This window comes from Lepidochelys kempii, chromosome 1 (genome assembly GCF_965140285.1).
Source record: "Lepidochelys kempii isolate rLepKem1 chromosome 1, rLepKem1.hap1, whole genome shotgun sequence".
In the NCBI taxonomy this organism is placed as follows: Eukaryota; Metazoa; Chordata; order Testudines; family Cheloniidae; genus Lepidochelys; species Lepidochelys kempii.
Genome location: NC_136380.1, coordinates 22554505 through 22571324, shown reverse-complemented (window position 1 = coordinate 22571324; position 16820 = coordinate 22554505). Strand labels below are relative to the sequence as shown.

At 44.3% G+C, this 16820-nt stretch overlaps 1 protein-coding gene across 10 annotated transcripts in view; it reads left to right on the top strand.

Annotated features, from left to right (window-relative positions):
* Positions 1-16820, top strand: part of DLG2 (discs large MAGUK scaffold protein 2) — a 1468504-nt gene that overhangs the window by 242940 nt on the left and 1208744 nt on the right. For all 10 annotated transcript variants that reach the window (XM_073336088.2, XM_073336097.2, XM_073336081.2 and 7 more), the window contains one exon: positions 8610-8708. In XM_073336088.2, the coding sequence (XP_073192189.1) occupies positions 8610-8708 (99 nt within the window). The remainder of the gene's footprint in view (positions 1-8609; positions 8709-16820) is intronic.

Sequence of the window (16820 nt, the reverse complement as noted above, 5' to 3'; positions counted from 1 at the left end):
CCGCGGTCCCCCATTCCAGGCCAATGGGGGCTGCAGGAACCTGTGCCTCTAAACAACCTGTACTGCAGTAGTCTCAAGTTTTTGGGCAAGGCACACGCGAAGGACTGAAGTCAGATTTGTCAGGACTTCAAATTTAGGATGAAAAAAGATAGGAAAGCAAGGCTAAAGTTCCTGCTAATGGAGGTGGTGCTAAGTCCACCTTCAGAGCCATCCCATTTGAGTCGGTGCTGCAGCTTCAGTCCAAGACTTCAAGACTATCAGAGTCCCAGCACTGGTCATCCTTACCTATTCCCAGGGAGAAGCATAAGCCTTCCACAAAGGCACCAACCAGAGGAAGATTCCACTCCTCACACCTGTAAAACAGGTGGAAGGGGAGTCAAGCAGAGTACAATCAAGATTGAGACACTCCTCCAAATTGGGGCCTAAGCAGTGCTTAATTTGTAACGAAGACGTCTCAGGACTCACGCAATTTTTCTACACTCATAACTGATGCAGCAAGCCCAGAGGTGCCGGGATTATGAGCTCCCAAGCCTAGAGGTGCTGGGGCTCGGCTCTGGCATTGGGCCTAAGACAGCACAGTTGGCTACAGTGCTGGAACAGACATCGAGTCTGGTGCCAGAAACGGAACCATCAACTTCAGCCACACCGCATCGACCAGATAAGATCTTGGTGCTGACTATACTTCCGGCATTTGCAGTGGCAAGGAATTTACTTTGCTTTTTGGTACAGGAATCAGCGCCCTCAGTAAAGTCAGTATCATTAGACCACCCAGCATCTGTGATGCAGGACCCAGTCCTGCACCGGCTGCCTGCTTCCTAGACAGTCTACCCACCCATCAGTACAGTCTAAACAGGAGCCAGCACTGATGGTGTGTCTCCAGCCAGTGCCTGGTTCTCAGCACTGGTCCCTGGCACCAACCAGGACAGCCCCCCTGTGGTCAGTGGAAGGGGAGTTGCCTTCTTTGGACTCTGAGGTAGGCTCAAGTATCTCTCCACCTCAGAGCAGGACCCACCACCCTCTGCCTAGATCCTTCCTCTCTGGATACCTTTGCAACCCCACAATGTGAGCTTTTATGGCAATGTGGCCAGGAGGTCACTGGTGTCCAGCCCCTGGCCCTTTTGGAACTCCTGGGGTTTTCCCCCAGCTTCTAGATCCTCCTCTCATCATTCCTACTCAGTACCTTTGTCTGGAGGGGATGAATCCTTGCATCATGCCACCCTGACTTCAGTAGCCGGTACCTGGCCCAGTGCTGAGCCTCAGGAAGAGGCTCTTGAGGAGCCAGCAGAGCATCCTGAAGAAGAGGTGAACCACATCCAGTCAGCTTCATCTTCATCTTCACCGGATGAGGCAGTTTCCTCAGACACAACATCATCCCCCTCCCAGTGACTACAAGACAATCAGGAATTGTTAAAGAGGGTGCCTTTGGACTTGGACATTCAGATCAAGGAGGTCAGAGTCTTCTCATCACAATATATCAAGATTGGCAGTGCCACTCTAAATGGACCTGCTGTAGATAATATATCAATCAATGAGGTGATATTGGGGCCTTTAAAGACACTATGACAGACCCCATCTTCCTTGCTTTCCATCTCAAAGCAGGCAGAGTGCAAGTATTGTGTACCTTCCCAAGGGTTTGACTACCTATACTCCCACACTGCTCCGGGGTCACTAATGGTTGTAGCAGCTAATGAAAGGAAACAGCAGGGGCATCAACCTGCCACTCCCAAATCAAGAGGCAAACAAAATTTATTTGGTAGGAAAGTTTATTTAACTGGGGGGTTGCAGCTCTGCTGGGAAATTGATTTGAAATTGTGGGGCTCTTTGGAGAAATTCAAAGATCTGTTGCTTGAGGATGCTAGGCATGAGTTGTTTGCTGGCGAATGAGAGCAGATGAGTGAACTTCTCTGCAGCCTGGGCTCCGCAGACTTGACTGCTAGGACTATTGCTTCTGCAGTCTCCATGCAGAGCTCCTTATGGCTGCAGTCTTCCTGTCTACCCTGTGAAGTCCAGCATACTATCAGGACTTATCTTTTGAAAGTCCTGCCCTGGAGACAGCAAACTCCATGGCCTTAAGGGTGACAGAAGTCCTTGGATTTGTACTCACCTGCCCAGTCAGAAAGCACTATCCGCCTCACAGACACACTGTTATCCTGACACAGACACACTGTTATCCTGCTCTGCCTCCTCATCAGGACCCCTCAATAAATAAGAGGGGTTATAGGCACTGGCCTGCCTCTTCTGTTTTGGCTCCAGCTCCTGGCCCTTCTAGATACCCAGGAACTGCTAAGCAATAATTTTGATGGGTCAGTCAAGGATGTCAGGGCAGTCTCCATGTTTCCAGACCCCATCTCCCCCATATTTGTAAGCTGTCTTTCCCACTTCCTCAGTGCTTGGTCCCAAATTACTTCAGACCAATGGGTCTTGAGTACTGCAGTTATACCCTCCAATTTGTTTCTATCCCTCCTTCCCACACTCCCTCCCTGTCCTCCTTCAGGGACCACTCTCACAAGGAACTCCTCTTCCAGAAGGTACTCTCTCTCTTTCAGGTGGGTACCATAGAGGAGGTTCCACAGTGTCACAGAGGGACAAGGGTTTATTCTTGCTATTCCCTAATCCTGAAAGTGAAGGGGGCTCTCAGAACAATTTTATATCTGGGTGAACTCAACAAATTCTTAAACATAATGCTTCACATGGTCACCCTAGCTTCTGTTGTTCCCTCCCTGAGCCCTGGAAACTGGTTTGTCATCCTTGACTCAGGGACTATGGTCTACAGAGGACTTTGCTTTCAGCTCACTGATGTTGATATGTAAAGCTATCAGATTGGCATGCCAGGTTTTTCTGCCACAGAAGGGGGAAAAGGGGAAAGCCTGTTAATCTTCACAGACAACACAATAGCAATGCTATATCTCAACAGGCAGGGAGGACTTTGCTCTTCTCAGCTCTGGCAAGAGGCAACTCTTTGTGAGTTTTGCATTGCAAACTCAATAGAGCTAGAAGCTTCTTGCCTACCGGATGACCAAAATGACCTTGCAGACATCCTGAGCAAACTATTTACAAGTCACCAAGTGGTCTCTTTCCCAGGGTGTGGCCAGATACAATTTTCAATGGTGGGAGGTCTCCCTAAGTAGACCTATTTGCAAAAAGATCCACAAAGTGTCAGCAGTTCTTTAACCCTTGAGGTTGCAGCCTTGGTTCCCTTACAGACATGTTCTTACTACCATAGACCTAGTCAAAGTGTATCCTAAGGTGCACAATCTGTTTTCGCATGAGACCTAAACTTAGTGTTAAGGCATATGGGTCTCCCATTTGAACTTTTGGCTACTTACTCCTCTGTTACATCTAACAATGGAGGTGGCATGTGGTTGCCATCACCTCTGCTAGAAGGGTAGGAGAGCTGCTTGTGTTAATGACGACCTCCCTATACCATCTTCAAGGACAAGGTTTACCTGTGCCCTCATCTGAGGTTTGGGCAGTGGTGTCCTCATTCCATGTCAACCAGCCAGTTTACTTTACGTCATTTTTCACTAAACCATACTTGAGTAGGGAAGGAAAATATTTGCACACTCTGGATGTCGGAAGAGCTCTGGTGTTCTACCTTACCAGAATCAAGCAGTTCCATAAGTCTTTTCAACTGTTCATCATGGTTGCAGACAGAATAAAAGGGCAATCTCCTCTGAGAATTTCTTCTTGGATAGCATATGCATATACATGAGGCTATGACCAGTCTAACATCACCCCGTCGAGCAGAGTCACAGCTCATTTCATGAGATCACATTTGGCCTCTGCGACTTTTCTAGCACGTGTTCTAATTCTGGACATTTGTAGAGAGGCAACTTAGTCCTCAGTGCACACATTTACTTCTCATTATGCCTTCACTCAGGACTCAAGAGATGATGCTACAGTTGGATGTTTTCCTCCTGTCTTCATTCAGATTCCAATCCTGCCTCCTGTTTCACTGCTTGTGAGTCGCCAAGAGAGGAATGCATGTGTGCAAACACTTGAAGAAAAAACTGTTAATAATCTGTTCCATAACTGTTGTTTGACATGTGTTGTACATGTCCATTCCACGACCTGCCCTCCCACCCCTCTGCATTGAAGCTCTGGCAAGGGGCAACTGAGGGGACCAGGGAACAGCTCTGCCCTTGATACCTATATGCAGTGGCACATAGCAGCAGAAGGCACTTGACCAGCCCAATAGGTACTGCTGAGGGGAAAAAAGTTTCCAACTGCCATGCACTTGATGCACAGACACACAGGGTGAAATGGCCATGTACAACACATCTTGAACAACAGTAACATAACAGGTTAGTAATGAATTTTTCTAAATTAGGTGTTAGTGCTCAAGACTTATCAGGGATAGTTCTCTGAAAACTTCAGCTCAGTGCATAGCAGCAGTCCAAAAGGCTAACAGAATTTTAGGAACTGTTAGGAAAGGGATTGAAAATAAGACAGAAAATATTATAATGCCACTATATAAATCCATAGTGTGCCCACACCTTGAATGCGGTGTCCGGTTTTGGTCGCTGCATCTCAAAAAGGTTATAGTGGAACTGGAAAAGGTTCAGAGAAGGGCAACCAGATGACACCATGGAACAGCTTCTATATGAGGAGAGACTAAAATGACTACAGTTGTTCACCTTAGAAAAGAGACAATAGGAGGCTACTATAGAGGTCTCTAAAAACATGAATGGGGTGGCAAAAGTGAATAAAGAAGGGTTATTTACCCTTTCCAACAATACCAAAACCAGGGGTCACCTGATGAAATTATTAAGCAACAGATCTGGTACAAAAACAGTGTTTCACACAATGCAAAATTAACTTATGAACCTATTGCCATGGGATGTTGTGATGGCCAAAAGTATAACTGGGTTCAAAAAAGAACTAGATAAGTTAATGGAGGATAGGTCTACCAATGGCTATTAGCCAACATGGCCAGTTATGCAACCCCACGCTCAGGGTGGCTATATACTTCTGACTACTTGGTGGAATGAGGATAATCAGTGGGACACAGTAATACCAGGGTACAAAATATATCAGGAGGACAGAACAGGTCATGCTGATGGGGGAGTGGCACTAAATGTGAATGAAAGCATAGAATCAAATGAAGTAAAAATCTTAAATGAACCAAACTTGTCCTATAGAATCTCCATGGATAGTAATTCCATGCTTGAATAATAAGCATATAGCAGTAGGGATATATTACCAATCACCTTACCAGGATGGTGATAGTGACTGCAAAATGCTCAGGGACATTAGAGATTATAAAAATAGAAAACCTCAATAATAATGAGGGATTTCAACTATCCCCATATTGACTGGGTACATGTCACCTCAGGAGGGATGCAGACATAGTTTCTTGACACCTTAAATGACTGCTTCTTGGAGCAGTCCTGGAATCCACAAGAGGAGAGACCATTTTTGATTTTGGTCCTAAGTGGAGCACAGGATTGGTCCAAGAAGTTAATATAGATAGACCATTTGGTAATAGTGATCATAATATAATTAATTTTAGCGTCCATGTGGCAGGGAAAACACCAGAGCAGCCCAACACGGTAGCATTTAATTCCAGAAGGGGAACTACACAAAAATGAGGAAGTTAATTAAACAAATTAAAAAGTACAGTGCCAAAAGTGAAATCCCTGCAAGCTGCATGGAAATTTTTTAAAGACAGCATAATAGAGGCTCAATTTAAATGTATACCCCAAGTTAAAAAACATAGTAAAAGAACCAGAAAAGTGCCACTGTGGCTAAACAACAAAGTAAAAGAAGCAGTGAGAAGCAAAAAGGCATCCTTTAAAAAGTGGAAGTTAAATCCTAGTGAGGAAAATAGAAAGGAGCATAAACTCTGGCAAGTGAAATGTAAAACCAGTTCCAGGATCAGGAGCAGAGCAGGGAGACAAAGACAAAACCAGAGCAGGGAGGAGGCAGGCTAGAGCTGGAACAAAGCTGGAACCAAGAGTAAGGCAAAGGCAGCTGGAGACATGGCACATGTTGAGGTGCTGCTGCAGCAAGGCTCAAGTAGCAGGCAACAGGGTCTCCTGCCCAGTGAGGAAGCCTGACCATTTGGAGGAGGCTCATGGGGCCCATCTGAGTTTGCCTAGTGACCTGGCTGGGAGCCAGCTGTGCTCCTGACAATCGCTGCCTTACCTCACAGGGATGTTGTGAAGATGGAAGCATTAAGGATGGTGAGGCGCTCAGACATTGTGATGATGACTGTATGAGCACCTAAGACCGATAGATAGGAATAGTATTGGGTCCTAAAGGCTCATGCTGTATAGCGTTAAATAGTCTGATCCTTATCCAGCATAGCATTTACACACATGCTTACCTTAATGTATGTCTCTAGTCCCACTGGTTTCAGTAAAGGTAACCATGTGTTTAAGTACTTTTGCTGGATGGGGGCCAGGGTGCTCAGTATATTATCGGACTAAGCCCTAACTAAACAAGTTAGCACCAGAGGATAATACACTTGAACATGTGGATCTGATTTGGGCCATTTTTTTGGCTCTGGCCCATTGTTTTCTAAATGGTGCTGGCAGTAGTTGGCCTATTTAAAATGCTGACAATTGCTTGCCTGTTGTGTTAAAATTGACTGCTCCTAGTGAATGGTCTAATCAGGATGGCTTTACACCACTCATGATTTCTGTGGCACTCAACACCATGTGGGACAGAGCACAGCATTGTTTGATTCCACCCCACTTTCCTGTTTGTGTTCTTGAAAAGCTATTAATATTTGTCTCATAAATGCAAAATCTACAGTAATGTGCTGTATGTTTAGTAGGAAAACCACAAGCACTAAACACTTTCCTATAATCTATAAATAAATCAATTCAAAGAAAATGGTTTACAGGAAAAGTTTGGTCATAAATTAGTGAGGAACGTGGTAGTGTTGGCCTTTTCCTATATCCTGGTATTACAGATATGTTGAAAGAAGGCTTGTATTTTGTAATGACTTTTTGCAAACATTGTCAAAATGAATGCTATGTAAATAAAACAACTCCCCCACCCCACTGTATTTAATTTAAAAATATTTGCCAACATGACCTTTCACAAATCTTGAGCACTTTCAAAAACATGTAACTTAGAGAATTTTGTGCAGTAATTAAGAACTGAGACAATTGTGGATAGTGTATACCATGGTTCACAACCAGGGGTCTTGGGGGGGCCCCCTGAGGGGCCGTGAGCAGGTTTCAGAGGGTCCGCCAAGCGGGGCCGGCATTAAACTTGCTGGACCCCAGGGCAGAAAGCCGAAGCTCCACGACATGGGGCTAAAGCCTGGGGCCCTGAGCCCCGTCATCCAGGGCTGAAGCTGAAGCCTGAACAACTTAGCTTTGCAGTGCCCCCATGACGTGGTACCCTGAGCAGTTGCCATGCTTGCTACCTCATAACAGCAGCCTTGGCTTTTATATGCAGAAAAATCATTGTTGCGGCACACGTGGGCCATGGAGTTTTTATAGCATGTTGGGGGGACTTCAGAAAGAGAGGTTGAGCATCCCTGTACACTATACAGTTACTGGGCCCATTTCTGCGGCTGCTCCTGAGTGAAATCTAGACCACAAGTAAAGTCAGTGGGAGTTTTGGTATTCATCCAGGATTTAGGGTTGCTAGGTGTCCAGTTTTCTACAGGAACACCTAGGGGCTGGCAGGCTCCCTACCTGGCTCCACGTGGCTCCCTGGAAGCAGAGACGTGTAGCTTGGCTCCTAGGTGGAGGGATGGCCAGGGGGGCTCTGCACACTGCCCCACCCCAAGTGCTGGCTCTGCAGCTCCCATTGGCCAGGAACCATGGCTAATGGGAGCTGGGGGGTGGTGTGGGTGGGCAGAGGCAGCACGCAGAGCCACCTGGCCACCCCTCTGCCTAGGAACAGAAGAACATGTTGCCGCTTCTGGGGAGCTGCCCGAGGTAAGTGCCACCCAGAGCCCATGCCCCGACCCCCTGCCTCTCCCACACCCAAACCCCCTCCTGCCCCAGCCCGGAGTCCCCTCCTGAACCCAAACTCTCTCCCAGAGCCCACACCATGCATCTCCTCCCACACCCCAACCCCCTGCCCCAGCTCGGAGCCCCCTTCTGCACCCCAAACCGCTCAACCCCAGCCCCACCACAGAGCCCATGCCCCCAGCCAGGGCCCTCCCCCCCTCCAAACCTTCTGCCCCAGCCTGCTGAAAATGAGCAAGTGAGGGAATGAGAGAGTAAGCAATAAAAGGGGGGGGGTGGAGTGAGTAGAGGGCAGAGCCTTGGGGAAGGGGCAGAGCCAAGGTGTTCGGTTTTGTGCGATTAGGAAGTTGGCAACTTTACCAAGATTTCACCTTCCATGTTTATGGCCTGATCTTGTGAGATGCTGAGCATCCTCAACTCCCTTTGAAGTCAACGAGAGGTGAGGTCACTCAACACTTCGTAGGATTCGGCCATAGGCTTCAGTGGGGGAGGCTGCAGAATCAACCCCAGAAAATGCCAATTGCAAGAAATTGAGGGCCAAATCTGGTTCATGAGTCCCAAGTGTGGATTAGAGGCACGATTACACTCCTGTATGTCTGGACTCATGCGTCCAGTGAGAAGTAATAGTATTATGCTGTGAATACAATTTGTTTTATTTGAATTTTTTTTCTATAGTCTGCGGTTTCCGGTGGGTCAGATGGATCGGTATTATGTGATGAACACAATAAGGAGAATCAGTCTTTTGAAAATCATTCTGTAGACATGACGACAAAGGTAAGAGCTATGATTATTGCATGATGAAATATATTGGTGACCTTTGTATACCGTTTCTTTGGATATGAAATGTATAGAGATGAATTGTATAGAGTATAAATTTATAGAGATGAAATGTACAGAGTAGATTGAGTTTTCAGTTCCTGTAATAATCTCTTGGTTTTTAATGAATTTAGATTTTTGGGAAGGTTCAGATCAGGTTTATAACAGCAATTTATTGATATGTTGCTAGTTCTATTGATTTAATACCATTCCATACAGGATTTTAGGTCTGTATCATGGGCATAAATGCCTCTGATGTTAGGGAGCAGTTGAAGCCTCAGGGTTTTTGTGTTGATCTTGTGATACCTTTATTTTTAAAGTTTAAGCAATGTTCATTGTGCAGGGTATTCCTTTTTTCCTTAGTTAGATTTATTTAAGGGTTCTCAGTGTAAACTGGAACCTAGTTTCTTGGTAGCTAAATAAAAAGTTGGTAAGGCAGAATGTGAATGTCAACAGATGAGATGATTTTTGTATTGACAAACTAATGATAGTTCCAGTCGTATAAGTATACACTGTGTGGTAAATGAAGCAGCATGACTACAAGGTTACAGTGTAGGGATTTTTGTTACAGTACTACTTACAATAGTTACACAGTTTGCAATGATGGAGTTAAGGGTGTTTGCATATTTCTGTTATAACATCTATGGTATTTTCATATGCTCAAAACTTGGCTGTAATAGTTCTCTCTGGGCTCAGTATTACCATGGAAGGTTTCAGCCCTGAAGTCCTTCTTTTTTTTTCTTTCCCAAGTTAAATACAAAGATTTGGACTTTTAATAACAGCAAATTGAAAATAAGAGGAAAAGAAAATAGAAGTTAACTGAGCTGGGATAATGAGTTGATCTCTGAAGAGCTTTGTTTCTTTAACACTGAAGACTTGCAGGTTATTCATTACCTCTTGTCTAAGACCCTCTCACTGGCTATGTGCAAACTTCTATATTGGCTCTGTCATTCATTAACTCCTTACAAACCAGAACTGTAATGATCCAGCATATCTTTCTGATTTCTCATGACACTGTGTTTCCACTCCATCTGCAGTCCTTACTCATGCCCAGTGATACGTATGTTCTACTCTGTGTGGTTAAGATTTGAGGAATTGTGTCCTGAGATCTGCTGATTTTTAGCCTGGTTCTGGGAGGTTGCTGAACCCCCTTAATTCTCATTGTAGTCAATGGGAAATGAGGGCATTCAGCAACTTTCAGGATGAGGACCTGTATACAGTATACCTGTATACTGTGTCCCCAATATCAAGCTGAAATAATCAAATAGCCCATTGATCTCAAAGGGTATTAAACGTGCTCAGCCCCTCATAGAATTTGATTCATTATGTTTATGGATGAAGTTCCAGAATTGGAAATTACCAATTAAGCAGCAGGCATAGCCCAGATAGGTTTCTTGATGTCATAGGGCAGGGCATAAGATGTGACGTTCCACATTTACTAATTGGGGAATGCAGCGTCAATTGTGCAACTCTGTGTCCATGGTCAGAAAATGTCATTCCCAGTATCAACATCGGGGGGTGTGAGGAGGGCCGCTCACACTGCAGCAGGTAACCCGGGGGGGGGGGTGCAGGGGAACCGCTCCCAGCTCACCTCCACCACCCTCGGCCTGAGTGCAAAGCCCCCACCTGCTTCTCAGCCCTCCCAGGCTTCCAGCTGAACAGCTGATTCGCGGGAAGCTGGAGGGGGCGTGGAGAAGCAGAGCAGGGTGGCGCATTCAGGGTCGGAAGCAGAGCGGAGGTGAGGTAAGCTGGGGCCGGGCGCGAGGCGGGGAGCTGCTGGTGGGTGCTCTGCACCCACTAAATTTTCCCCGTGGGTGCTCCAGCCCCGGAGCACCAACGGAGTCCGTGCCTAAGGCACCACTTTTGATGTGATCAGTGGGGGGAGTGGCTGCTGCCCCCCTAGCTACACTCCCCTGCCCCTAGGAGCCAGAGGGACCTGCCAGATGCTTCCTGGGAGCTGCCCCAGGTAAGCACCACTGGGGCTCCCCACCTTGCCCCCTGGCAGGTCCCTCTGGCTCTTAGGGGTGGGGTGGGCATCCACTATGGTGGCCCACAAGACCCTCCTGCCCTGTTCTGGGGGCAGTCAAGGGACAGGGGAAGGGGGTCGATGGGGCAGGGGTCCTGAGTGGGGGGCATCAAGGAACACAGGGGGTTGGATGGCGCAGGAGTCCTGGGGGGTGGGGGTGGCCAATGACCCCCTCGTGGGGTGAGGAGGGATCTGGTTAAGATTTTGGCAGTTCATCACTGGTGATAGTGACATATGGCTATTTAGGGCCAGCTATGTATTTAAACATACATATAGTGTTTTTCACTTGCTGATTGATTGGATGTTAATTTCACTAGTCAGAGTGGCTGGGAATTAAAATGAAATCTCGATAGCACTGTGTAACTTGAAAGCTGAGAGCCACTTTAGGAAGCATTACCCTTGTGCTTTTACTGCCGGGTGTGCCACCCACGTAACCTAGTGTTGCATATTTAACTGAAGCACTTCTGTTTCATTCTGAATAAGAGATTTGTGGGTGTTTGAGATAAAACAGTTATGTCATTGTATGAAAAATAATAGTTAAGTAAAACATTAAACAGGAGTTGTGAATTATAAAGGCATGGGGCTTTCTAAAGGCTTGATTATCCATGACCCTGGCAGGGCTATGGGGATAGCCCAAAGAGCCTTCCTCATCCTGTGCGCCACACCAAAGGCTAGGGGTGTACCTAACTCTCTCCATATAGGCCTCTAAAACTTGCTGGGTATGCAGGGAGAAACAACCAAATGTCCGAATTGGGCCCTAAATTTATAGTCCTCAAAAGTGTGCGCTGTCCATTAGGAAATGGATATTTAACTTGCTTCATGTGTAGGTGCTTGGGCTGTGTAAGTACTTGGATAGATCAGTGCAAAATGGAAGCCCCAGTGGGCATTCCGAGTAACTGACTGTATGTGGGGATCTTCAGAGGGACTGGAAGGGAAGGAATCCTCCCCCATAGGTTGTGGAGCGGAAAAGGAGCCAAGCTGCAGCTCCAGAGCTACAGTAAACCTTGCAGATCCCGCCCCTCCATGCTGAGCTGCACAGTTCTGTACAATTGTGCTTACCTGTGAGCTGAGGTGTAATGAGCCCCACAGGCCCTGAAGGGGTTAATGTGGACCTGAAGTCAATTATGTCACCTGGACAGAGAGCAAGGCTTAATTGAACATGAAGCCCAGTTGGGCAGGAGCAGGCTGGTTATTCTGAAGGGAGGAAGTTTTGTAGCAGAAGCGGGCTGCAGGGAGAGAATCTGCATTCACTTTCTGGGGGGATAGAAGAGGTAGCAAGGAGTCTGAGGGAGCAGACTTGGACCAGGTACAAGGTCCGTGGCCTGGAAACTTAAGGTTAGGGTAGTCTGGATTCTCCTACCGGCCACAGGGGAAGGTGGGGTGAAAATCCCTGAGGTAAGGGATGAAAGGACCACACAGTCCAGAGACAGACAAGACCTGCTATAAGGTCATTGGACTATAGTTTGGTTGGATTATCTGTTACCCCAGAAGAGGTGGACTAAAGCCTGACCTGGCTGGACGGCCAAGTTGCAGGAAGAGAGACTGCTGCAGTAATGGGGCGATCATTGTCAGGGGGTCACCATATGGGGAGACAGCTGCTATGCCATACCTGGCCACAAGGAGGTGCTCCTGTGGTGAGTGAAACCCTTTAAAAGTGCACATGGAAAAAATTACCCTTGCAGTAAAACCACAGGAGACCTACTGTCTGGTGCTGAATTGCATTTGCATTGACCTTCACTTTTGACCCAAAGTCTCATGAGCTATTGATTTTAATATTTCCCTGTTTTACATTTTTGTTCTGAATTTAGCCTTTAATTATAGAAACCATCAGGAAGGATACCTGTAGGGGAGCTACTAAATTAGGAGTTCCCAAACATTTCCGTAGTATGGACCATATCTGAACAGAGAGATGGTTTCATAGCCATCTCCCCTCCCATACATGATTGCTCAGACCCCCTTCCTCCCAGTGGGGATCCAATAACAAACCAATCATAACCCATATTAACCTAGTGCTAACTTAGTGCCCCTCCTGACCAGAAGAGTAGTCCCATTATGGCAACTACATCAATTTCTTCTGTTAAAAAGAAACATTGGGAAAGCAATTAAGCTATTTTTAGCTACTTTGAATGCAGATTAGCAACAGGAAACAAGGGGAAGGATCTACCACTATGCGACCAGCCAGCAATTTGCATGTCACGAGGAGGTGCTCTCCAGTCCACAATTTGAGATCCACCAAATTAAATAAATCCCTCTCTGGATTTGTAAAAATGATGTATTTACCTATGTATTCTATGTATAGAGTGCTGGACAAGCTCTTGGCAATTTGACAAAAATGTCAACACTATTATGGTACAGACTGAAAGATGTCATGAAATACAAAAGACTTAAGACCAAGATTTTCAAGAATGGGTGCCTGATGTTAGGTTTCTGAATAAGTGGTCTGACTGTCAAATTGCTGAACTTCCAGTGCCCTTTGTTTACTTCTTGTTTTTCACTTAGATTTAACAATAATGCCTGTTTCAGTTTTGTTTGTAGTCAATTTAGCTTTGAAATTCTTAGTGCTGCCAGGTTTGGGTTTCAAAAATTCCAGAAAATGCTTAAAAACACTGTTTTAATAGAATATTAATAAAAACCATGGAAACCTTCCTCTTGGTTTTATGTTGTATTATATCTTGAGGCTTTTTGGTTTTTTTGCAGGTTTCAGAGTACCAGCCGTGTTAGTCTGTATTCGCAAAAAGAAAAGGAGTACTTGTGGCATCTTAGAGACTAACCAATTTATTTGAGCATAAGCTTTCATGAGCTACAGCATCCGATGAAGTGAGCTGTAGCTCACAAAAGCTTACGCTCAAATAAATTTGTAAGTCTCTAAGGTGCCACAAGTACTCCTTTTCTTTTTTTTACAAAATATTAGGGCTGTCAAGCGATTAAAAAATTAATCACAATTAATCGTGCTGTTAATAATAGAATACTATTTATTTAAATGTTTTTGGATGTTTTCTACATTTCCAACTATATTAATTTCAATTACAACATAGAATATGAAGTGTACATTGCTCACTTTATATTTTTTATTATAAATATTTGCACTGTAAAATAAAGAAATATTTTTCAATTCACCTAATACAAGTACTGTACTGCAATCTCTTTATCATGGAAGTTGAATTTACAAATATAGAATTATGTACAAAAATAACCTGCATTCAAAAATAAAACAATGTAAAACTTTGGAGCTGACAAGTCCAATCAGTCCTCCTACTCGTTCAGCCAATCACTCAGACAAACAAGTTTGTTTACATTTACATTGCTGTCTGCTTCTTAATTATAATGTCACCTGAAAGTGAGAACAGGCGTTTGCATGGCACTGTTGTAGTTAGTGTCGCAAGATATTTACATGCAAAACCAAACCACCAAAAAAGAAAATCAACCTTCTGCTGGTGGCATCTGACCCAGATGATGAAAATGAACATGCATTGGTCCACACTGCTTTAAACCATTATCGAGCAAAACCCGTCATCAGCGTGGACGCATGTCCTCTGGAATAGTGGTTGAAACATGAAGGGACATATGAATCTTTAGCACATCTGGACTAGCATCAGTAGGACTGAGTGGACTTGTAGACTCTAAAGTTTTACATTGTTTTGTTTTTGAGTGCAGTTATAACAAAAAAAACTACATTTGTAAGTTGCACTTTCATGATGGAGATTGCACTGTTTATCATTTTTACAGTGCAAATATTTGTAATAATAATATAAAGTGAAATTAATAGGTAGCAGGTTTAAAACAAAGTATTTTTCATGCAACACAGTCAACCTCTGGAACTCCTTGCCAGGGGGTGTTGTGAAGGCCAATACTATAACAGGGTTTAAAAGGGAGCTAGATAGATTCATAGAAGATAGGCCCATCAGTGGCTATTAGCCAGGATGGGCAGGAATGGTGTCCCTAGCCTCTGTTTGCCAGAAGCTGGGTTTGGGTGACAGGGCATGGATCACTTGATGAGGACCTGTCTGCTCATTCCCTTTGAGGCACCTGGCATTGGCCACTGTCCAAGGACAGGATACTGGGCTTGATGGACCTTTGGTCTGACCCAGTTGGCTGTTCTTATGAACACTGTACACTTTGTATTCTGTGTTGTAATTGAAATCGATATATTTTTGAAAATGTAGAAAAACATCCAAAAATACTTAATACATTTCATTTGGTATTCTATTGTTTAACACTGCGATTAATCGTGATTATTTTTTTTTTTAGTTAATTGCATGAGTTAACTACCACAGGAACAACTAAAATCGTCTCTTCTCCCTAGGTGGCTGCTTTATAGCTAAATTTTGTCAGGTGTTTCTACTGTGTAATTCAGTCATGATCATATTTATAGTTGACATGAAAATTGAAGAAGTGGAGAACTTACAGGAGGATAGGACCACATCGCAAAATGACCTACAGAAAATGGAATAGTGGTGGTGGTGGTGGGGGGGAGAATTGGTACTAATGTTAAATCATACATTCAAAGAGAAGAAATAAACAGCAAAGGTCTACCTTTGGAAGGACATAATGAAGCGGCTGAATCCATCATGTTAAAGCAAATGTGCTTTCATCTTGTCTCTTTTTAGTATTGTCCGCCAATATTGCTTGTATGCTTAATGCATCTGAACAGGATAGTTGCTGGAGGGCCCTTTTGGAATAGGGATTGAGAGGTTGCATGGAAATGTGGTATGTGATTTACAGCCTGAAAAAAAAAAAATTGAGAACCACTGAATCAGTCAGCTTCCCTGCCTATGCAGCACTGGCTTTATCTCGTTTACTGTTCATTGATGTGGAACAAATGGTGACTTCATACATACAGACAAGATGGTAATCAGGGAGGATCAAGCTGGGACCTTCAGGCCCAAAAGCACAAGTCTATTCCACTGTAAGCTAAAGGAGGATGAAGGAGACATGAACACACACTAAGCTTGTGTACAAGTAAACTCCACACTTTAGCATGCACACAGCGGCCAATTTTACACATGGAGATGATGGTTTGTATGCAGGATTTGCACAAATTGGAGCGTAGATGAAATCTGTGGATCACTTTACTCATGTAAGTAGTCTCACTGAGTTCCATTGCTCCAATTTTCATGTAATATGTAAATAGGATCATGAGCCCAATGGGACTACTCACAGGAATATAGTTGTTCACATGTGTGTTTGCAGATTGGGCCCTCAGATGTTTGGAAACATCCTGGTATCCAGTTTTTGAGTATGGAGTGAATTTTTACAGCCAAGTCATTAAGTAATTTTTTTAAATGGAAGCAATTCACACAATCTTACTGTAATAGATTGAATGCAACGGATAGGGGAGCACAAAGGAAATCAAATGAAAGTGGTGTAAATGTGGGTGTGAAATCCCACCCTGTTTTAGAGTTGGTTGGATTCCCATTTACCCTGCCCTGCCCAGATTACAAACAGGGCTTTGGTGAGACTATGCTAATGAGTTAGTTGGCCCTTCAGTGGTACATGGGCCAGGTGATGCAAGAAATGTTCACTGATTCTTTTAGTCAGTGTTTTTTTAATAAAACTGTTTGTTGACTAATGGAATAAACCACAGTATGGACTACACATACAGGCTCCAATGTGTCACCTAAAAAAATCCAGTTTTCTGCACAAACAGTGCAGTTGTTTAGAAGAAGTTAGTGTCTTAAAAGCTCTGGAGAGTCTCCTTTTAAGATTTTATATTCTGTAAAACTTTAATAGTTTGGGGTTTTTTTTCTTTTGGTTGCTGTCTGATTCTGACCACATGTCTGATTCACTATGGATTTTTTTAAAACTTTGGTAGCAGTGACCTCATTTTGGCAAAATAATTGTGTGTCATTTCCTGAGCCTCTTGCTTCTTTAGCAATCACGAGTATATTATGGTTATAACCTTGATAATTTATGGAAGAGAGATGACTCTTAAACGTTCTTTTTTTTTTTCTTGGAAAAGTTTTTTTTTTTTAATTGAAAACATACTTTAGCTGAGTGAGAATGAGAGATTCTCAGCATAGCACCCATGGGAAAAGTATACTGTC